Below are 23,156 nucleotides of genomic sequence, written 5' to 3' on the forward strand. Positions count from 1 at the left end.
TTTCCTGTTAAAGTTCCAGCATTTGAAACTTTCTCTTCCTTATTTTGAATCCTCTTTCCAATTTAAATAAAAGAGACTCCAAAATTCTCACCAGTCATTTTCCCAAAAAGTCAAATGTGTAAATGATGAGAACTTTGTTTTTTTTCTTTACAGTAAAGAGGAAGATGCAATCGAAAGTCATGATTGCATCTTGATTTAGAAATCAAGGACAGAGGGAGATGAAGACTCCACTCCAGGTAGTAACTTAATGGGACTCACAACCAAGATGTTAAAAGTGAAGAGGCTGGAAGAAATCAACCCGTATTACAACAGTAACCATCTGGAGAAAATGGCCTTTTTTCAGTGCGCGGACAAGGTCGAGAAAGTGAAATGTTTTCTGGAAGAAAGTTCTAGTGAACAGGAGTCAAGATCTGAAAAGAACGAGGTAATTTATATGCTAATTTAGTTTCCTGGAAAGTATTTATTCTACCTTATCTTTTCTTACATGCATCAACAAAGATAGCCATTTGTCAGACCCTTTTCAAATTTTATTTCGTCACTTGTGGGTAGAATTACAGAATTTTCGAATAGCCAAACATTAATTTATCTTACTGAGGATTATGCATTGTAAATTATACAATTGAGTTTGGTAATTAGAATGCCTTTGAGTATGCATCTTTACCTGGAGACTATGGCAACATTGTGGTTATGGCTTTGAAGTTATGAAAGTAAATTTATGGAAACATATTTATTAAGAAGGATCATTTAAAAGTATGGGATTGGGCATGAAATTCTGAGAAGCTCTGTGAGGGATACAATTGCTTTGCAGAATAGGTTTTAAATTTTCTCAAGACCTTAAGCTCCTCACAGGGTAGGTGGCAGGGATGTTGACAGTGATCGTCAGAGACAGGGATAAGCAAGCCTTATTAAATGACATGCCAGTGTCTTAATTGGATGATCTAAATTATGGCTGTTTGATCTTTGGCAAGTCACTAAACTCAACCAAGGAGCTGCCTCATTTGGAAAATGGGACTATAGCTGTTGTGAAAATCAAGCTGACAATGTATAAAAAGCACTTAGCATATTATGTTACCATGTTAAGCATTCAATAAATGTTAGCCAGCAGCAATCTCTCCCAACTGCCTTAGCTTAGTCAATTCTCAGTGATAAGATCCATAGAAGTACACTTCCTGGCCCAGCATGGGCCTCTTAACATTTTGCCCAGGGCTTTAGTCTAGCACATGCAATTGTTTTAAATGTGTTTACATTCCTCTAGTATCATTCTTCAAGGTCAGGATGTCATATCACTCTCTGCATTCTCAGTTGCTTTCCTAGTAACCAGCACACATTAGACACCAAAAATGTTTGTGGAAAGAACAGATCAATCTAAGTGAATTCTGCATTCTCGTTGAGGGCTAGGAGTTATCGTTTTTATTAGAGCAACTGATTCTTATTAGATAGGTTTGAGAAACATCTTTTTTTTTTTTTTTTTTGTCCAGTTACTGTTCTGAAAAGTGCTATTCAGATAGGGCATTTTTAATATACAACAGACAATGAATAGAGCTGTTAGGTATAAAAGGCAGAGGAGTCTTTAACTGTAAGTGAATAAAGAATGATAAAGTGTACTGGAGAGAAGAAATGAATTAGTTTGAAACTTAGATTTTTTTGAGATCTCCACTTTATGAGTCAGTGTCTTGTTTAGTATACACCAAGAGAAATTTTCACAGGCAAAATTTCAACCAGATTTGAAGGAGTTCTTCATTAGGGCTGTTTACAATACAAACAAACAGGATTTCTTTTTCTGTTTATTACTTTCTATAGGACAAAGAAGACAAAATAGTTTTGTATAATTTTGAAATAACCAACTATCTGTATAGTTTATATAAATTTAATTATTTTTCCAGTACTGTTTTTCTGTGGGTTCTGTGATGTAATTTTTAGATATAATTTTTATAAGTAGGCGATATTTTTAAAGAGTTGAAATGGTGCTAAGCTGAAAAAGAAACATTTTTAGGAAGAATTGTTTTTGTGGTTAACTGTTCCAGAATATTAGAAATCACATAATTTGTTAGTTAAATATTTTAGAATATTTTTGAGGAAAAAACTGATAATGTCATTCCTCAGAAACCCTAAAAGAACATCCTACTCAATTAGTCTGATATCTTTTGTGTAACCTGGGCCTCCTGACTTTGATTCTGCAGTCAATGCAGTGTGGAAGGTGGGAAGGAATGACTAGTAACTCCATATGTCCCATTCAGTTTCTTTTTTGTAAATGGCCATGGGCCCAGAGATGCCAGCAATAAATTTACCTGTCTCTCTCTTGCCTCATGGTGCACAAGAATGGGATGGGCACACGAATGGGAAGCGCAGAGCTCTTCTCCTTTCTGTGGCTGCTAGGGCCACCATGCTCGAGGCTCTTACTTGCCCAATAAGTGGGTGTCAGGGTAGCCAGCAGGCTTTGGCAAGGGGTCGGGGCATTCCAGCAGCTCAGATGTCTTCAAGTATGTAGACAGAGCTAGATTGATGTCTCCACATTCTGCTGAGGCCACAGTAAATATCACTCTTTTCTCTCCAAGGATTATAAGAAAAAGGCCATCATTTTTTCCACTTACTCTTCTTCTCTTTTATCCTTCTATCTTTAAGAAAAATAGCACTGCCAATCATAGTAGAAATCTTCACTGTAGTGCCCTGAAATGACTTTACTCTGGTTTTCAGACAGCAACATGTAAGCTTTGTTTTGAACACTTGAAGTGCAATTCTTTATATAAAAGTCTTTACTCTCTAGTCCCAGCAGGGAAAATTATCTATAAATTTAACAACATATTTGTTAACATGGTTTGGAAAAGCTCAGATTATTTTTCTTTTCCTGCTCTTAATCAGGTTTTTCTATTTAATTTATTTTTCCTTCACTGGATTTATTTTTAGCTGTCTTCTTTCTTTCTACTTTGTTTTTTGTTGAATTTATTAAATGCCGCATATTCTACTTTTCTAGCATGTTTTGGTTATTTTTTTTATCTTGTTTTCTTGTGACTTTTCTCATTGTAGTATATTTAAAGGGTGTTCAAATTCACCTAAGTAATGTAAATTTTAAAAGCTTTTAGCAGATATGCTATAAAAAACTAGTTCTAATCTTACATAATATGCTGTTGAAATCAAATAAAACCTAAAATAAATTAATCTGCTACATATGAGTGATGAGGTTAATAGCTACTGTATATAAACCATGAATTCATAAATAACTCTCATGACTATAATTAGTATTACTTTTGTACAACCAAAAGGATTTCTTCTTTTGTTAATTCTCTATTTTCTATATGAATAGCCCTTATTCTGCATTTCCCTCAGATCTAACTTACTGTTTAACTGCCCCACCCCCAACTCCCGCTCCACTTAATGAAAGACAAAAGAGCCAGATAGTTTTCTCAGGCAACCAGAATCCCATTCTCCTATTTGATTCTGTTTGCTACCCTCTGCCTTCTCCCATCTGCTATATATATATTTCTACTCTTTATGCCCAAGATTATCCAAGCTTGCCTCTTTTCTCCTTACCCATTGGGGCAGGAGAAAGCTGCCTGTTGGTGGCAGAGAAATCAAGGCAAATGGCAGTTTCAGTTGTGCTAATCATCCTTCCTTGAACCAGGGGTAAACACACTTGCGTTGGTGTCAATGGTTGCCTGCAGGTCTCTCTCTGACCTTGCACCTGTTTCAGATCTGTCACATCGACTATCATATCTTTCCTTTTAAAGAGGCAGATTATCTGTAGATCGTGTAACTGGAAACATCTCTCACAAGATCCTACAAGAACCCTCTGCAATCTGGCAACACCTACTCCTCAGAACAGAGCATGTAACAAGCATATACTTGGAAACATGCTTGTGCTAGATCAAGGGAGGGAAGGAGTGCATAAGCAAAGTATGGATTTATATCTTAGAAGAAAAGACATTTGGATTGTAGGTAGTGTGTGCCTCATCTCATCTTCCTTACTCTGGCGTGTGTTCCAGTCCATGATGACACGGGGAGGTCACAGACAGGCTCCTGCTCTTGAGGACACACAGGTAGTAACACCACTTTTAACTAAGTCAGATTCATTTTACTGTTCTATTTGAATTTTTCCCACCAGGGAGTGGTGCTTGCCAAAGGAGATGAAATGCATGCCTGTCTTAATCCTTCCCTAAGATTACTGTCTTAGAAGAGGTTGAGCTATAATAGAGGCATGTAGCACATTTCAACATTTAAAACACTTGCACCAACTTTTGGGGGAACCTCAAAACAGCCATTCTTGATGTATATTAAAGTTGGTGATCTATTTTTGTTTGCGAGAGTTAAAAATAATGTCAACGTGTCTTCATTCTCTTACTTCTTATATGACTTAATTATAAAAATAAAATAACATGAGGGCAAAACTTCCTTTCCCCTTATTAAGAAATCTATGGCAAAATAGCATCCGAACAGCAATCATCTCTTCTGAGAAAGCTATCTAGCACAGCCTTCTATGCTTTTTCTTTTGAACCATTGCCTGATAATGCCTTTTACTTGATATCATAGCTATGCCAGAATAGAATTCAGCCAGAAAAATAGTAGATTTCTGAATGAAGAAAAATGATTCAGATTCTATGGATTTTAGCACTTCTCAAGAGAGGGGATTTGTATCTGGGAAAACATCTCTTTCCACATATTTAATTCTTTTATCAATTAACATAGATTAAATTATTTTTAAAACAATATAAGACAGTTTGGAAATATTACAGAAAACAGTCTAAATCATTGTTCCTGTAGGAAGTGGATTTATAGTGATGTTCCTCAACTTTTTTCCATTATCACCTATTCTAGTTCCAGAGACTTTTGCTTCCTTATCCTTGTCCCAGTTAAACACCTCCTAAGAAATATTAATACTACAGATAGATGGTATTTCTGTTTATGATTAAAAGTATATCTGTGCTTTATACATTAAAAGATTTTTGTCACTTCTCCCAAAGAATAAATTTTCATCCCCTTGTGTGTGATGTCATCACCATTGAGAATGCATGATTTACAGTTAAAAAATTTTTCTCCAGTGGAGTTGGGCAATATATCCCTATGCTTTTATATAAATGCCTTACATTTCTTGTTAAATATCTCATTCGAAAAGAAACCACCAACTCATCATCTTGGTGGTGTTCAGAGGACTGAGAGCTCTGGGAATCAGATTATTCTAATGGTCCCAAGCCTTTCCAGTGGACTCTGACACAGTAAATATTTCTGCAACTGTTAAGTTCTCTTTCAGAGGAATTGCCAAATCTTCAAATGATTTATCATCTGATCTATCTTACTTGAGGACAAGGTAAAAGAGATGGGAGAAAGATGGATAGACAGAAACAGACTTTTTAAAATATGACATTATATAACATTATAAGTTTCTTTAGGTCTGATGTAGTATCACAGTTAGGTCTACATTTTCAGATTTGGTCACTGTTGCCCAAACATTCATCATTTTTGGCTGTTTAATCTATTATCTATGGGAAATACCATGAGGGTTTTAATCTTACAAAGGGGGAAAAAAATAAGTTATTCACCCAAGCTATGAGAATGTAGCCCTCATAGTATTTCTCAATGAAAAGGTCAATTAAGAGTGTTGTTTTTGTGTATTTAAAAGAGTTTCTGCAATTTTTTACTGTAAAGAAAATGCCTCTTAAATCAGATTCTATGATATATCCTCTTACTTTTTCCCATTGCTAATGATTATTCAGAAATGTGGGCTTAGACATTTTTTATAAAAAAGCAGTTTTAGGAACAGTCTTTTTTAAGGGCATCAGAGAATCCTATTTATGATGTTAATGTGCTCTGTATCCATTCAGAACACGAAACAGTTGAAAGATTTTTCCAGCACACTAGGTACAGATAACTGTCCATGTAGTTCTAGGTGTTCTGTACCAACTACACAATGAGTCATATTTATGTTTGCATCATTTTAGATTCTCCAAATAAAATTCTGATAGTCCTTTGTTATATGGGGTTATATGAAAAATATACCTTATTTTTCCTCTCTAAAAGTTAAAGCAATGTAGTATAAAATATAAATATTACAAATTAAGTCTGTGTTCCCAAGTAAAAAAATGTGTAACACACTTGTTAATGAAATTTCTCGTTATAATTAACCAAACTATGTTCTTTTCCACTTACCTAGACATTATGATTATAAAAAGCATGTTTATCTATTAATGTTTCCCAGGCTTCAATTTTTCACATGCCACTTTTATAATTTTGCTACATCTGCATACTACTTTTATCTGTATTAGTATTTTCATATATCAAGTCATTTAAAAATATTAACAAAAGCAAAAACAGTAAAATCATGGTTTTGATGTGCTGACTCTAAGTTTTCAAATATACAATAATACATACACATAAACTTTAAAAATAATTTGTTTGTTAATAACCCCAAAGCCTTAAAAATGAAGATTTCACATCGGCTTATAGACACCTGGACTCAGGAAGCTATTTTCAGGTCTTTGCCCTCTGCCATTTGGCAGTTTCAACTCCATTTCTCATTTTCTGCTTGCCATGTAATGACAATAACAAAGACCAGAGAAACTGGTGATAAGCAGACTGCAGTGGAGAGAAGAGAGACCCGAAGTTTTCCCTCTAAATAGCAGATACATAGAATATCAATAACAAGTAAAATTTATTTAGTGCTTCTTAAGTGCCTGGATTCATGTTTTCCATATTGTTGCTTCTGATGTCCCATCAGAAAGCAGAGCTGAGACAGGAACATGTGTGTAGGTGGTTTGTTTTGGGAAATGACTTCAGGGAATAGGGACGGGGGCCTGGAGAGTGAGAAGCTTCAACAAGGTCACATTGTCAAGCTGACTATTGCCAGTGGTAACCTCAGGACTGTTCACCTGTAGTACTGAAGGGGGCGCTGATCCATTGGGTGACATTCCCACTGGTCAAGGGCTGTCTGGTGGGGTGACTAACCTCCTGGAATTTTCAGTTACATATGGGTGAATGCTGGTTCTCATGGGGGTCCCAGGCAGCACTTCAACCTTATTTACAACTTTTAATTAGGGAAAAGTATTTGATTTGCTAGTCTGTTGATTGTGTAAAAATTATAAGTGTTTATTTGGATACCAGCACAAATTTACAGTATAATCCATGGCTCATTTCTTTATCTACTCAGAGATTCTGATGAGTGCAGGGTATTATAGCATTTCTCTATCAAATGGATATTGAAGGCTTGTACTGTAGCATATAGATTGTGACTCAAAGATTAAGGTCATTAGAAGCACAGCTCTAGTGGAATCTTGGAGGTCAACTCACCAAATCCTTCTTTGAAGGGAGAACTCAAAGTACAAGAGAGGTAAAATTGTCTTGCCCAAGATTCATGACATCACAGGACTATATCCTTTCCTAAAATCAGAATTATCTTTCAACCATATCTCTTATGTTTCTCTTTCCACATTTTGTTTTGTCAAAGCCAGCCTTTTTCACAGAGTGGTTGGGAAGCATTTTGTATGGTCACTGTCATGGTTCCCTGTTGGCCTTCTCCCATGTGGGTGTATCATACCAGTGAATGGAGCAGGCTCTGGGTCAGTCAGCTCACCTCTCAGGATGGCTGATCACCAGCCAGCCCTGCTGGCCTCTTGCCTTGGCAGTTGGCAGTCTCTAGTTATTTAAACACTTGAAAATGGATAATGACAAGTGTCCTACTTCTTAACTTTCTAATATCTCTGTCTTCTTCTTTAAAAACAATTCTCACAGGGCCTCAGTCTGGGAGCTGAGAAGGCCTAGGTTTACTGCTAGGTGTCAGGAAATCTAAAAAAAAGTCAGGGGCCAGACTGAAAATAAGGGGAATTTGTCTAGGTGACCTTTAGCTTCTAGTATTTGCATTCCAAATGTGAGCAGTAAACAAGAATGTAAAGTCTTCTTGCTCTTATACTTTTTTATACAGTTTAGAGCTTATCAGAACTTAAAATAAGTGGTAAGTACAGAAATGAATTATAAAGACAAAATTTTAATTCATAATGTATTTGTGTGTGTGTGTGTGTGTGTGCGCGCGTGTGTGTGTGTTCTTGAGAAAGGACTCTATCTCTGTGCAATGTAAATGTTTTATAATAACATTTTCTTATTTCTAGCCATACAATTCTAAGTGCGGTTTTTGCTCCATTGTATTTGGTATATCCCTGGAATTTCAACTGCAGAGTTCTGATAGGGCAGAATAATTAAACTCTGGTGAGCATTGTTCTATTACCTTGGGCCTGTTCCAGAGCATCTGTCAGTTAAGAGGCCCATGTCCAGCTTGGATATCTTTGAGTCTAGTATATATTTAGTTTTCAGGATGCTTTTAGATTTTAAATGGGGTTTGAGCTCCCAAGAACACCTGGAGGATAAGAGAGGAGGAAACAACAGGAGGTGAAGATGTTATTTGGAGCTTCTAAATCTCCCAGAATCTGGCAAAGGCTCTCCCCTGAGTCCCTCAACCCCCTTCTGTTCTCTGGAGAGAGCTTCAGAGAGCCTTGTGACGTGGCCTCAGAAAGTGCTCATTGTCCACTCCAGCCTAAACCTTTAGAAAGCTCCTAGCAGCGTTTGGTGTTTTCCCAAATTGCCTGAGAGAGGCTGGAACAGGCATGGGGGACACATGATGAATCTACATTGTCTGGCACTTTCACTGGGACATCATCCACTAGACCAGCAGTTCTCAAAGTGAGGTCCCTGGATGTCCTGAGGGACCATAAGACTCTTCCAGAGATCTGTAAGGTCAAAACTATTTTTAAAATAATTCTAATATTTTTGTCTTTTCACTGCCTCGATATTTGCACTGATGAAGAACAGGCAATTGTGGGTAAAACTGCCAGCACCTCAACACAAAATAAATGGCACCAAAATGTGTTAGTAATCAGCATTTTTTCACCTTCAGACACTCAAAGTTCTAGTTTTTCTTTTTAAAGAACCTGTTTTCTTTAAGAATCTACTGGATGAAGCAGGAACATAAATGTATTTAAGCAGCCTATATCAAAGTCTAAATACTCATTTAAATCTTTGTACCTAGATTCTATATTAATTTTCTCAATAAAGAATTACTGAGTCCCTTACTGCATGAAAGACAGTGTTGGATCTGCTGGGCTTCTCCCATGATTGTTGCCAAATACAACTGTGGCTTGGAGGGCAGATATCTGAAACTCAAAGATGATGCAAGAAGTTTCATTTACTGACGGTCACTGATGGTCTCAAAAAGAGGCAGAATCTGATGAAATAAGATCATTTATTTAAAAGACAAACACAGGATACATATTTGGGCAAATTATTCTTTCCTTTCAGTCTGTAGCTCAACATATTATAGAGATGTAATTATTTTAGAGTCTTCCCTTAGACTACTTGGCAGTCTCTAGTTATTTAAACACTTGAAAATGGATAATGACAAGTGTTAGGTCTCATTTCTTCCCAACCTTCTAGAATGAGCATGTTGAATTGATGATAATATAGATGTTTCTACATCCTTAAGGCTATGTTTGCCTTTTGCCTATTTATGCTTTTAACTTAGGTTATTTACTTATTTATTAAACATGTAAATTGTCCTCACTGTGTGCCAGGCCCTGTGCTAAGCACTTTACAAACATGAACTCATTTAAACCTTGTAGGCACTACCCTGCTGGGCTGTATGGATAATAATAATAGTTGCTAACATTTATGTTGGGTTTATTGTGTTCCAGGTACTATGATAAACACTTTTCATATAGCATCTCAGTTAATCCTCACAATGGCTCTATGAATTTGGTATAATTACCACCTCCATTTATAGATAAGTTAACTGAGGCATAGTGAGGTCAGAAACTTGCCCAAAGTTATGCAAATATATTCCATGATATTTCTTTCTGAATGAATTAGCTTACCTAACACATGAAACAGGTTATTTGTTTATTCATAGAAAATTTGACTAGGACTTATTTTTAAAAATTAATTGGTATTTGAAAACAAATTATCTCTATGAATTTTCTAAGGACAATTTGTATTATCTTCACATTATCTTAATTACAGTTCACATTTGATGATTGTTTTGGTTATTTGTTCAATTATTTATTGAGTAATTAATACAGAATCTGGGCACAAAGATTTCTACACAGCCAGACTGGACAGATAACATGGTCTAGTTCCTTTTTCAGGGCAAATTGATGCTCATCTCTGAAACTGTGATGTAACAGTGACCTCCAGTGGGGAGAAGTTGCAAAAGTTACTGTAGAGGGGCAGTGAAGTCGGAGCACTTGAGGCTAATTCTTCTACTTGTTGAAATCTTAGTTCCGTGGCAGCAGTCAGGCCATTCTCAGCCGTAGTTCATGAACACAGGAAGAATACATTGGAACTAATGATTATTTCAAACATGTAATGAGATTGGAAAATTATAAACTAAACGTCGTTTGTCTGACATTTTTTTTTGTTACATGATGCACAAGTTTCCATATTTTCTGTACTTTATTAATCATAATTATATCTTTGACTATTGAATGGAATTGAATTTTCACTAAAGATAGATCAGGAAGATGGATAATCCAAAGGTTATCTTGTTTAGTTTTTTATAGTTTTACTCAGTAGTTTTTCAGGTTTGTGCACACATGTTTTACCTAATAATGAAAAGTTACAATGTGAGACATTTTTTACTATGTGACATAGTTTAATGTAAGACCACAAGATTGAATTTCATTTCTGCCTCTCACTACTTTTATGACACTGAGCATATTATCTGGCCTCTCTTATCCTATTTCGTCATCTGGGGTTAATAATACCAACCTCACAGTGTTGTTGTATAAAGCAGTTAACATAGTGCTTGGCATGAAAAAAGTGCTTTAAAAACAGAACAGTAAGTTTTACTGTTAATGGCAGTTATGCCTTTACACTATGCTGAGCATCTTTTTTGTGGCCTATCTCTATCCTGCTGTGAGCCCCACAGATCTAGTTTCCTGAAGGACTTTTCTCCTTTAATGTCTTCCCACCCAGGCTGAAAACCTTGGTGACCTTGACACCTCACTGTCCTGCACAATTGACCCCCCTACCCTTGGCACATCCTATCAGACACCAAATTTTGTATGCAGCTTGAAAGGTTTCTTCCACCATTCCTTTTCATTCCCACTGGAATGATGGCAAAATAGGTCAGTATTTCTCCCACTGTCACCCAAGGATATGTACACAGATGAATAATCTTCTCTCAAGAGGAGAAAAGACACTCCATTCAATCCATCATCCAGGATGATAATGGGAACATGACTTGAAAAATGAAAAGATTAACCAAATGCTTAATGGTGGGACCAAATTATATGGTATACAGAAGGAATTAGCCACATGGACTTAACAGAACATGCGAGAAGGCAGGGACTATTATTTCATTGAATGCGTTACCCAATATGCGATGGTCAGTTCAAGCCTGGTACTGATACAGTTTACAAAGATTTATAAACTCACCTATTACAACAATTACTATCACCAATATAACAAAGAGAACAGGAGATATTCTCTTTCTTTCCTGTCCAGAGACTTTGTCTCTTCAGATTTCAAATGGTGAACAGTCTGACCTACTTTACATAGCTGTTAGATACCACAGAGGAATCTGTATTTTTCCCCTCCCAACTTTCTGTCATTGTTCCCTAAGGACCAAACCTGGTCCCAAGCTCAGGCCACCCACTATTCTAATAAAATTAACTGGAGATAAACAAAGAAATGGAAAGTTATCAAGCATAATGCCTAACTTTTAAGCTTGTCCACCAGAGGATAATGATAATGACTTATAATTAAAGCCTATCAATTTATTTCCAATTATTCTATTTTAATATTATATGTTTGTATGATCAACATCATCTTATGTGGGAGTATCAATATTATTCTCCAACGTGTAACATTGGAAAGTTTCAATGCACTTTAACATACTAAAGGCTCCAAGAGGTTCTCATGTTAAAACAATGACAACAAAACTGTTTTTAACCAGGCACATGAGAAGCATTAAATAAATGTTAACTTCATATCTAAAACATTATTACATTCTTATTTATCCGAAGAGCTTTCAAAATTTATTTGACCACCGAAGTCTTCTGTTTGTTGACTCACAGTCAGATTTCAGGGTGCCTTAAGATGTATCTTGGGGAATGCTGGTTTACGAAGAACTGATTATTGACCTTGGTATCAAACAGACCCAGATTCAAATTCCCATGGGACTCCTTTCCAGTTGTGTGACCTTAAATGACCTTGGGTTATTTAACCCAAGTCTCAGTCCTGGATTCATCAAAATGATGTAAAATGCCAATCCTGTGGGATAGTTGGGAAGACTGAATTAGCTAATCTGTTAGCAAGTGGCTTGGTGCCTGGCACAGAGATGTCGCCCACAAATTCGATTTCTGTTCCCATATTTTTACATTTTACTACATGTTTCCTCATTCTCTTTTCTGCTCTATGCCTTTTAAAATTTTTAAAAAAATTTTTAATTAGTTTCAAGTATACAGTACATTGGTTAGACATCTACATAGTAAGTAAAATGATCCCCCCACAATTGCCCTCTCCCTCCCTTGACCCTCCAACCAGCCAGTGTATTAATTAATGGTAATTGCGTTTCTTATGCTGTGCTCCCCATCCCCGAGACCATCCATGAGCTACTAATCTGTACTTCTTTAACCCTTCATCCTATTCTCTCAGCCTCCCAAACTCCCCTCCCTTCTGTCCATAACTAAATTGTTCATTATATTTGTGAGTCTGTTTTTGATTAGTTTGTCCTTTTTATTTCTTAGATTCTGCATATAAGTGAAATCATATAGTGTTTATTTTTCTCTGTCTGACTTAAATACACTCTAGGTCTATCAAAGCAATATCTTTTTTCATCTTCTTCCTTTTCATATGTAGGGGTCTTGTTTTCTTATCCTTTCAGCCACTCTATCTTTGGTTGGAGCACTTAATTCTTTTCCACTTAAGGTACTTATTGATAGGAATGTAGTTGTTACCATTCTTTATTCCTGTTTCTGATACATGTTTTTTCTTCTTAAAGAAGTCCCTCCAACATTTCCTGTAATTCTGGCTTGGTGATGATGAACTTCTTTAGCTTCTTCTTGTCTATCCTTTTACTCTAAATGATAGCTTTGCTGAATAAAGTAATCTTGGTTGAATATCTTGGGTATTTCCCACTTTGAATATTTTGTGCCAAGCCCTTCTGTCCTGCATAGTTTCTTTTGAGATATCAGTTACCAGTCTTATGGGTGCTCCCTTGTAGATAACTAACTGCTTTTCTCTTGCTGCTTTTTAAGATTTTCTCTTTGTATTTAACCTTTGGCATTTGAATTATGATGTGTTGTGGCCCTCTTTGGGTTCCTCTTTCTTGGGACTCTCTGAGTTTCCTAGGGTTGTTTGTCTATTTTCCTCCCCAGATTAGGAAAGTTTTCCATTACTTTTTCTTCAAATAGGTTTTCGATGTCTTGCTCTCTTTCCTCCTTCAGATACCCCTATGATGTGGTTGTTTTTACATTTAATTGTGTCCCATAGGCTTCTTAAATTATTTTCATGTTTTTGGATTCTTTTTTCTTGTTACCATTCTGATTGGGTGTCCTCTGCTACCCCATTCTCTATATCACTTATTCGGTCTTTTACTTCATGCACTTTGTTGATTCCCTCTAATGTACTCTTCATCTCAGATAATATATTCTTCATTTCTGACTGGTTCTCTTTTATAATTTCCATTTCCATTTTTATACTTTTTATCACTTTGTTAAAATTCTCACTGAATTCATCTGCTTTTCCTCTAAGTTCACTGAGCATCCTTATAACCAGTGTTTCGAACTCTGCATCTGATAGATTGTTTGACTATTTTTTTTAGAGCTCTGTTCTGTTCTTTCATAGGGGAACTGCTTCTTTGTCTTCACATTTCGGCTGCTTTTCTGTGTCTGTTTTTATGTACAAAGCTCCTAAGTCTCCTGGTCTTATTAGTGTGGCTTTGTGTAGTAGGTGTCCAGTGGCACAGTCCTGAGAGGGGTTCAGCTGCAGGCCAAGTTTAGCCCCAGCCTGTGCCCCTACAGGGCCACCTGTTAAGACTCAACAAGCAATGCACAGATGCTATGTTTATAGCTGCCTCAAGAGGCCACACCAGAAACCGAGGTCAGGTGCCATCAGTGTGTGGCTTGAAGCTAATCAGCAAGGGGCACAGCACATGCTAAAGACACTATTGGACTTGGCTTAGTTAAGGCCACAAGTTGGGAGAGGCAGAGTTTTAGGGAATCCTCTGGGTGGAGCGACCTCTGTTATCCAGTTTGATGACACCTCAGCTGTGGCAGAGCTGCTCTGCATGCTTAGGGTGAGGGGTGGGGGGAGAGGTCTCAGCAGCAGAACAATGGATACTATCAGTGCCTGGGAGAAAGCCTCATCTCTGGCACTCACTCCAACAACTCAATGTCCCCTGTAGGTACCTGGTGCTCCCTGAGCAGCCAACTTGGTACTGGTGTTCAGAGTGAGCGAGTCCATCACCGCTAAAGTCTGGTCATGGACATGGCCTCTTTAAAAAGAATGTCTGCAGCTGCTAGCTGCAGCTGCCATAGCCTCTGTCCCCCTCAGCTGCTCAGACCTGGCATCCTTATGTCTCTGCCTTCTCCTATTTCCCCCTACCTCCTCCCATTGCAGGGTGATTTCCTATTCCTCTCCCTAGTTTTAGGGCTTCTGTTCATCCAGACCCCAGGTAGCTCTGCTTGCTGTTTGCTCCGCGTTTCCATCACAACTTTGGTGTGATCGCAAGAGGAGATGTACAAAGCCTCTATCATCTACTCTAATTTGCCTGGTCTCTGAGAACAGTTTTTATATATTTGTTTCTTTTATATGTTCTAGTCTTTCAAAGTTGCTATTTTATGTGTCACAAACCAGAATCTTATTACTTTAAGTGTGGTTCATGACTTGTTGGCTTTCCCTGGTCCCACCCAGACCTACTGAATAGGAATCTCGTTTTCATAGGTCCCTGAATGATTAATGTGCACATTAAGATTTGAGAGCACTAGAATGTTCATTACCTTCTGCAGTTGAACATGAAGAATCAATTAAAGTTTACTATAAAAAAATTGCCGAAAGAAAAATGAACATTCACTACCTCAGTAGTGATGATGTTTACTTAAGTACATTTGTATATTACATACATACACACATTCAGAATGTGTGTGTGTGTGTGTGTGTGTGTGTGTGTGTGTTGTGTGTGTGTGTGTCTTAGGGATCTCTCAGGCTGTTCCTTGGGAACCAGGCAATATGCTTTCTTGAACATTTTAAGAGCACATTTTTTTTTGGTAAAATAAATATGTCTAAATTTAGTTCTTTCATTAGATTTCCCAGGCAGACAAAATATGAAACCTGTACAATGGCCAGTTAGATAAACTGGGCTGAGAAAACATGTGAAGAGCCAGGCATGGTCTGTCTTCCCTGCAAAGGTTACACTGGTTCTCTCAGAGATGGGTCTAGACATTGAGATCCTCACCCATTTGAAAGGTGATGGCCTTTGATGAGATGCTGCATCATGGATATTCCTTGGTCTGCCCTTGTCATCAGCAAAGCAGCAGGTAGTTTACTTGAAAGCCACATATGTGCTGAGTAAAGAAATAATCTTTGGGAATCTATCTTGTAGCTGAATTACTACTGCCTGCAGGTGCATTCTAGCATGTGATCATGAGCATATGTGGAGTGGAGCGGCTGAATTTATTGCATTCTACCCTTGCTGGTTTAAGGATGGCTTTTGGTTCAGCAACTCCCAGGGTCAAGTGAAAAAATCACTGGCATCTGGATGTTGCGAGCCCATCTGGGCTTTGCCACTCACATTAGATAAATGATCTTGACTTCGTATGTGATTCTGATATTTATCTGGGATGAGAACCACTGTTCTAAGGCAGCATTTCTCAAACTCTCTTGAAGATGAGAATCACTCGGGGTGCTTGGTGAGTATACAGATCATTAGGTCATTAGGCACCCCCCAAAACTATGGAAGCAGAATCTCCATGAGTGGAGCTTAGAAATATGTTTTTAATAATTCTCCAGGGGATTAATTAAAAATTTTTTTCAATTACAGTTGACATACAATATTATATTAGTTTGAGGTATACAACATAGCGATTTGACATTTATGTGACTTATGAAGTGATCTCCCTGATAAGTCTAGTACCCATGTGAAATATACATAGTCCAATATTATTGACTACCTTCCCTATGCTGTACTTTACATCCCTATGACTATTTTGTAACTGCCAATTTGTACCTCTTAATCCCTTCACCTTTTCACACAGCCTTCCAAACCCCCTCCAATCTGGCAACAGTCAAAATGTCCTCTGTGTAGGAGTTTGTTTCTATTTCGTTTATTTTGTTTATTTTGGGATGGGGTGTGATAGCTTTTATTTTATTATTTTATTTCATTTTTATTTTTTAATTACTGTGGATATCAATATTATATTAATTTCAGGTATACAACATAGTAGTTAGATATTTATATAGCATTTATATATCTATGAGTTTGTTTCTGTTTTTTTTTAATTTTGTTTTTTAGATTCCACATATAAATGAAATCATATGGCATTTGTCTTTCTCCAACTTATTTCGCTAAGCATAATATCCTCTAGGTCCACCCACATTGTTACAAATGGTAAGATTTCATTGTTTATGTCTTAGTAATATTCCACTTCTTTACCTATTAGATAAATGATCTTGACTTTGTATGTGATTCTGTGACATTTAAATATTACTTCATCTGTTTATTGGAGTATTTAATTTATTTTCATTTAAAATAACTATTGATATGTATGTAGTTATTGCCGATTTATTGTTTCTTGATTGTTGTATTTCTCTGTTTCTTATTCTCTTGCTCTCTTCTCTTGTATGTTGATGACTCTCTATAGTGTTCCTTTCTCTATTTTTTTATATCTCTTGTAGATTTTCGGTTTTTGATTATGATGAGCTTCATATATACCAAATTATATTTATAACAGTCTATTTTAAGTTAATGATTGCTTACACTTCAACACATTCTAGAATCACTACCACTTCGACTCAGCCCCTCTACGTTTATGTTTTTGTTATTATTTTTTACTTCTTTTGTGTGTGTGTTTATTTGTATCCCTTAATTTGTTGTTATAATTACACATGATCTTCCTCCTTTTGTTTTTCAACCTTTGTACTAGTTTTAGTGTTAGTTGATCCACTGCTTTTATTATGTATTTGTCAGTCAGAATTTTTTTCTTTGTAATATTTTTTATTAATATTTTTAATTTTTTTTCTTCTTCTTAGAGAAGTCCCTTTAACATTTTTTGTAGTACTGGTTTGGTGGTGATGAACTCCTTTAGCTTTTTTTTGTCTTGGAAACATTTTATCTCTCTTCTATTTTAAATGATAGCTTTGCTGGGTAGGGTGATCTTGGTCGTAGGTCTTTGCTTTTCATCACTGAATATTTCATGGCAATACCTTCTGGTCTGCAAAGTTTCTGCTGATGAATCAGCTGACAATCTTCACGGAGCTCCCTTGAAGGTTAGGTAACTGTTTCCTTGTTTTCAAGATTCTCTCTTTGTTTTTAATCTTCGACATTTAAATATGATTTGTCTTGGTGTAGGCCATTTTGGGTTCATCTTGTTTGGGATTTTGCACTTTCTGGACTTGTATGTCTATTTCCTTCACCAGATTAGGAAAGTTTTCTGTCATTATTTCTTCAAATAGATTTTTTCAGTCTCTTGCTCTCTCTTTTCTCCTTTGGGTACCCCTATGATGGGAATGTTGGCATGCTTGATGTTGTCCCAGAGACCCCTTAAACTATCTTCATTTTTTAAATTCTTTATTCTTTTTGTTGTTTTGATTGGATGTTTTCCACTACCTTGTTTTCCAAATTGCTCATTTGATTCTCTGCTTCATCTAATCTGCTGTTGATTCCATTTAACACATTCTTTATTACAGTTATTGTATTCTTCATTTTTTTATCTTTTCTGGCTTTATTTTTATGTTTCCTAACTCTTCGCTGAAAATCTCACTGAGATAATCTATTCTTCTCTTTAGTTCATTGATCATATTTATAGCCAGTGTTTTGTACTCTGCATCTGATAGATTGCTTGCCTCCATTTTGTTGTCTTGCTGGAGTTTTGTCCTGTTTTTTCATTTGGGACATGTTTCTTTGTCTCCTCATTTTGGCTGCTTCTCTGTGTTTGTTTCTATGTATTAGGTAGATCTGCTATGTGTCTGAGTCTTGGCAGAATGGTCTCATGTAGTAGGAGCCTTGTGGGGCCCAGTGGTGCAATTTTCCTGTTCACCTGAGCCAGATGCTCCAGGCGTGTTCCTTGTTGGGACCGTGTGTGGTCTACTGTTGTAGTTGAGCCTTGATTGCTGTTAGTATATTAGTGGGAGGGAGCGACCCTCAGGCAGACTGGCTGTGAGGACTGGCTGTGACTACAATGGACAAACTTTTGTGTGGGGGCTGACATCACAAGGCAGGATTCATTTTAGTGGGGCTCTGGTTCTTACTAGTCCACCCTTTGCGTATGCCACTTGTGGGGCTAATTGAGTGGTATTCTGGTATGGTTTGAAGCCAATCACTAAGTTTATTGGTTCTGGGGTATCGTGGGAGGGGTCTGGGGTAAGACAAGCTCAGCTGTTGCCTGTGTCCAGCCAGGGGCATCTGGTAGGAGCTACAAAGTGATTCGTAGTTGGTAGCTACCTGTGCTGGGCTTGGAGACATCTGGAAATAATAGGCTTGCTGCTGCTAGTGTTAAGCTGAGGGACACTTAGCAAGAGGTGCAGGCCATGCCAAGGTCAGTCACTGCTTGTTTGGGGTTTGTGGACCTTTCAGAAACTTTAGAAAAATCTGCAATGCTGGCAGAGGCTGGCGCTTGTGAGGAACAGCTGCAAAAACAGGTTTGGCCAGTGTGCACAAGTCAGGTGGGGTGAGGTTTCAGAGAATAACCAGGGTGAGGTGAGAGGGGTGTTAGCCAGATTAATGGAGACTCGGATTTAGTGCCCACGTGCATTTGCATACTGTGTGGGAGGAGGGTTCAGCAAAGGAACAATGGCACCTGTAGATACTTTAGTCTCAGAGAGAGAGCTGTGCCTCTTGCCCTTGCCCTAAAGCCGGACAATTTAGTTTCTTCTTGTATGTTCCTGGTGTTTTGGGAGCTGTAGTCACTTCTCTGTAGTTTAGAGCTAGTGTTTGTGAGTGAGTGAGTCTGTGTACAGACCCTTTAAAATATATTTGGGTCTACAGCAGCTCTTTTGTCTCACCCAGACTGAGTCCCTGCTGATTTTCACAGCCAGCTGTTGTGGGGACTCCTCTTCCTGGCACTGGTGCTCCATGCTAGGGAACCCAGTGTGGAGCTGGGAACCTCACTCCTCTAGGGGGACCTCAACAGCAAATATATCCTTCTTGATTCTTAACCGCCACACTTGGGTGTGGGACTAACCTGTTTGGCAACTACCAGTCTCCATGTGGCTTCTTTATATCCTTAGTTATAAGAGTTTGGTCTAGTTATTCTTAGGTGTTTCTGAAGTGTGGTTGTTCTATAATGTAGTTGTGATTTTGACAGAGACATAGGAGGAGGAGAGTACAGTGTTTATCAACACTACCACTTGATCAGAAGCCAGTCTTATTTTGTTTTTAGATTCCACATATTACCCCAATAACTCTAGTACCCATCTGAAGTATATAGTTATCACAATATTATTGATTATATCCCCTATGCTGTGATTTATATTCTCATAACTATAGCTGCTAATTTGTACATTTTAATCTTTCCCCCTTTTTTATCCATTCCTCCAATACCCTCCTATCTGGAAACCATCAAAATGTTCTCTGTATCTGTGAGTCTGTTTCTGTTTTGTTTATCTTGTTTTTTAGATTCCACATATAAGTGAAATCATATAACATTTGTCTTCCTACTGTCCGGCGTATTACTCTCTGTGTCCATCCATGTTGTTGCAAATGATAAGATTCCATTTTTTTAAGATTGAGTGATATTCCATTGTATCTCGTACCACATCTGCTTTATCAATTCATCTATTAAAGAACACTTAGGTTGCTTCCCTATCTTGTCTATTGTAAATCATGTTACAATGAACATAGGGGTGCATATGTCTTTTAAATTAGTGTTTTGGATTTATTCGGATAAATATCTAGAAGTGGAATTGTTGGTTATCTGGTAGTCCTATTTTTAATATCTTCAGGAACTACAAAACTGTTTTCCATAGTGGCTGCACAAATTTGCAATCCCGTCAACAGTGCGGGAGGGTTCCCTTTACTCGACATCCTCTCTAACACTTACTGTTTGTTGATTTATTAATAATAGCCATTCTGACAAGTGTGAGGTGGTATCTCATTGTGGTTTAACTTACATTTCCCTGATAATTAGTAATGTTGAGCATTTTTTCACATGTGTATTGGCTATCTGTATGTCCTCTTTGGAAAAATTTGTATTCAAGGCCTGTGCCCATTTTTTAATTGGATAGTTTGTTTTATCATTGTTAAATTGTAGGAGTTCCTTTTATATTTTGGGTATTAATCCCTTATTGAATGTATCATTGGTGAATATCTTATTTCATACAATATGTTATCTTTTTATTTTGTTGATGGGTTCCTTTGCTGTGCAAAAACACTTTAGTTTGATATAATCTCATTTGTTCATTTTTTCTTTTGTTGCCTTTGCCCCCAGGAGATATATTAAAAAAGAAAATTACCAAGAATGATGTCAAAGAGTTTATTGCCTATGTTTACTTCTAAAGGATTTATGGTTTCGGGTCTTACATTTAAGTCTTTAATCAGTTTTGAGTTTTCTTATATATGGTTTAAGAAAGTGACCCAGTTTTATTCTTTTGTACATGCCTGTCTGGTTTTGTTAATATCATTTATTATTATACAATGTCTTTACCTCCATTGTATATTCTTGTCTTCTTTGTCATAGGTTAACTATATAGGCATAGGTTTATTTCTGGGCTCTGTATTTTGTTCCATTGATCAACGTGTTGATTTTTATGCCAATAACATGCTGTTTTGAGTACTGTAGCCTTGTAGTATAGTTCATCAGGTAGTGCGCATGATACTTCGAACTTTATTTTTCTTTCTCAGGATTGCTCGGCTATTCTGGGTTTTCTGTAGTTCCATATAAACTTTAGAATTGTTCAATCTAGTTCTGTGAAAACTGTGATTGAAATTTTGAAAAGTTTGCATTGAATCTATATTTAGCTTTGGGTAATATTAATTTTAACAATATTAATTCTTTCAATTTGTGGGAATACAATATATTACCATTTATTTGTGTCTTCTTCAATTTCTTTTATCAATATCTTATAGTTAGTTATTAGGGTAAAGTCTTTTACCTTCTTGGTGAAATTTATTCTTAGGTATTTTATTCTTTTGATGCAATTGTAAATGGAATTGTTTCTTAATTTCTCTTTTTAATAATTTGTTTTTAGTATATATAAATGCAAAACATTTTCTTATATTATTATAATTATTTTTTTAAACACTTTTATATTTTAGTTACAGTTGACATTCAACATTATGTTATATTAGCTTCAGCTATACAGCATAGTGATTAGATATTTATATAATTTACAAAGTGATCTACCTTATAATCTAGTACCTACCTGGTACTATGCAGAGTTATTACAATATTATTTACTATATTTTCTAAGCTGTATTTTACATCCCTGGAACTGTTTTGTAACTACCAATTTCTACTCTCTAATCACTTTACTTTTTTTCCCCTAGCCCTGAACCCCTATTCTATCTGGCAAACATCAGTTTGTTCTCTGTATCAATGAGTCTGTTTCTGTTTTGTTCGTTCATTTATTTTGTTCTTTAGATTCTACATGAAAGTGAAATCATATGGTATTCTCCTTTCTCTGTCCAACTATTTTACCTAGCATGATACCCTCTATGTCCATCCATGTCGTTGCAAACAGTAAGATTTTTTTTTTATGGCTGAGTACCATTGTATACATGTACAAAGAGGTGTTACATTGTATACATGTAACACCTCTTCCTTATCCAATCATCTATCAATGGGCACTTAGGTTGCTTCCATATCTTGGCTATTGTAAATAATGCTGCAGTGAACAAAGGGATGCATATATCTTTTCAAATAGTGTTTGTATTTCTTCAGATAAGTCCAAAAGATTTAGTATATTAATTTTATATCCTGCAACTTTATTTAATTCATTTATTAGTTCTAACAGTTTTTTGATGAAGTGTTTAGGGTTTTCTATGTATTATTTATATCATCTGCAAAAAGTGACCGTTTTACATCTTCCTTTCTTTTTTGGATGCCTTTTATTTCTTTTTCTTGCCTAATCACTCTGACTGGGCCTTCCAGTACTATGTCGAATAAAAGTTGTAAGACTAGGTATCTTCGTCTTATTTCTAATCTTAAGGAAAAGTTTTTAGCTTTTCACCAGTGCATATATTAGCCATGTGTTTGTTATATATGGCCTAGCATTTTTCAAATGCTTTTTCTGAATCTATTGCTATGACCAAATGATTTTTATTCTTGATTTTGTTTATGTGGTGTATCATGTTAATTTATTTGTGGATATTAAACCAAACTTGCATCTCAGTAATAAATCCCACTTGATGATGTATGATAGTTTTGATGTATTGCTGAATTCAGTTTGCTAATATTTTGTTGAGTATTTTTGTCTCTATGTTTATTAGGGATATTGGACTGTCATTTTATTTTTGGAATGCCTTTGTCTGGTTTTGGCATCAGGGTAATGCTGGCCTCATAAAATGAGCTTGGCAGTTTCCTTCCTCTTGAATATTTTGGAACAGTTTTAGAAGGATTGGTGTTAATTCTTTGAATATTTGGTAAAATTCACCAATGGAGACATCAAGTCCAAGACCTTTGTTTGTTGATAGATTTTTGATTAGTGATTTGATTTCATTAGTGATTATCAGTCTGTTTAGATTTTGTTTCTTCTTGATTCAGTCTTAGGAGATTGTATGTTTCCAGGACTTTATCCATTTCTTCCAGGTTGTTGGCATATAATTATTCATTGTGTATCTTTATAATTCTTTGTATTTCTGTGGTGTCAGTTGTCACTTATTCCCTTTCATTTCTGATTTTATTTATTTACATCTTCTCTCTTTTTTTCTTGATGAATCTGGTTAATGGTTTATTGACTGTTTATCTTTTCAAAAAATCAACACTTATTTTTTAAACTCTTTTATGTTGTTTTTTAGACTCCATTTTGTT

At 36.3% G+C, this 23,156-nt stretch overlaps 1 protein-coding gene across 2 annotated transcripts in view; it reads left to right on the forward strand.

The window, feature by feature from the left end:
- Positions 1–213: 213 nt before the first annotated feature.
- Positions 214–23,156, forward strand: part of MYLK4 (myosin light chain kinase family member 4) — a 77,667-nt gene continuing 54,724 nt past the window's right edge. Inside the window, exon 1 of one of the 2 annotated variants that reach the window (XM_016156491.2) lies at positions 214–424. In XM_016156491.2, coding sequence (XP_016011977.1) covers positions 248–424 — 177 coding nt within the window. In that variant the 5' untranslated portion in view covers positions 214–247. The remainder of the gene's footprint in view (positions 425–23,156) is intronic. The other variant, XM_016156501.2, reaches the window with a different exon arrangement.

Source organism: Rousettus aegyptiacus, unplaced genomic scaffold (genome assembly GCF_014176215.1).
Source record: "Rousettus aegyptiacus isolate mRouAeg1 unplaced genomic scaffold, mRouAeg1.p scaffold_m13_p_1, whole genome shotgun sequence".
Classification (NCBI taxonomy): Eukaryota; Metazoa; Chordata; class Mammalia; order Chiroptera; family Pteropodidae; genus Rousettus; species Rousettus aegyptiacus.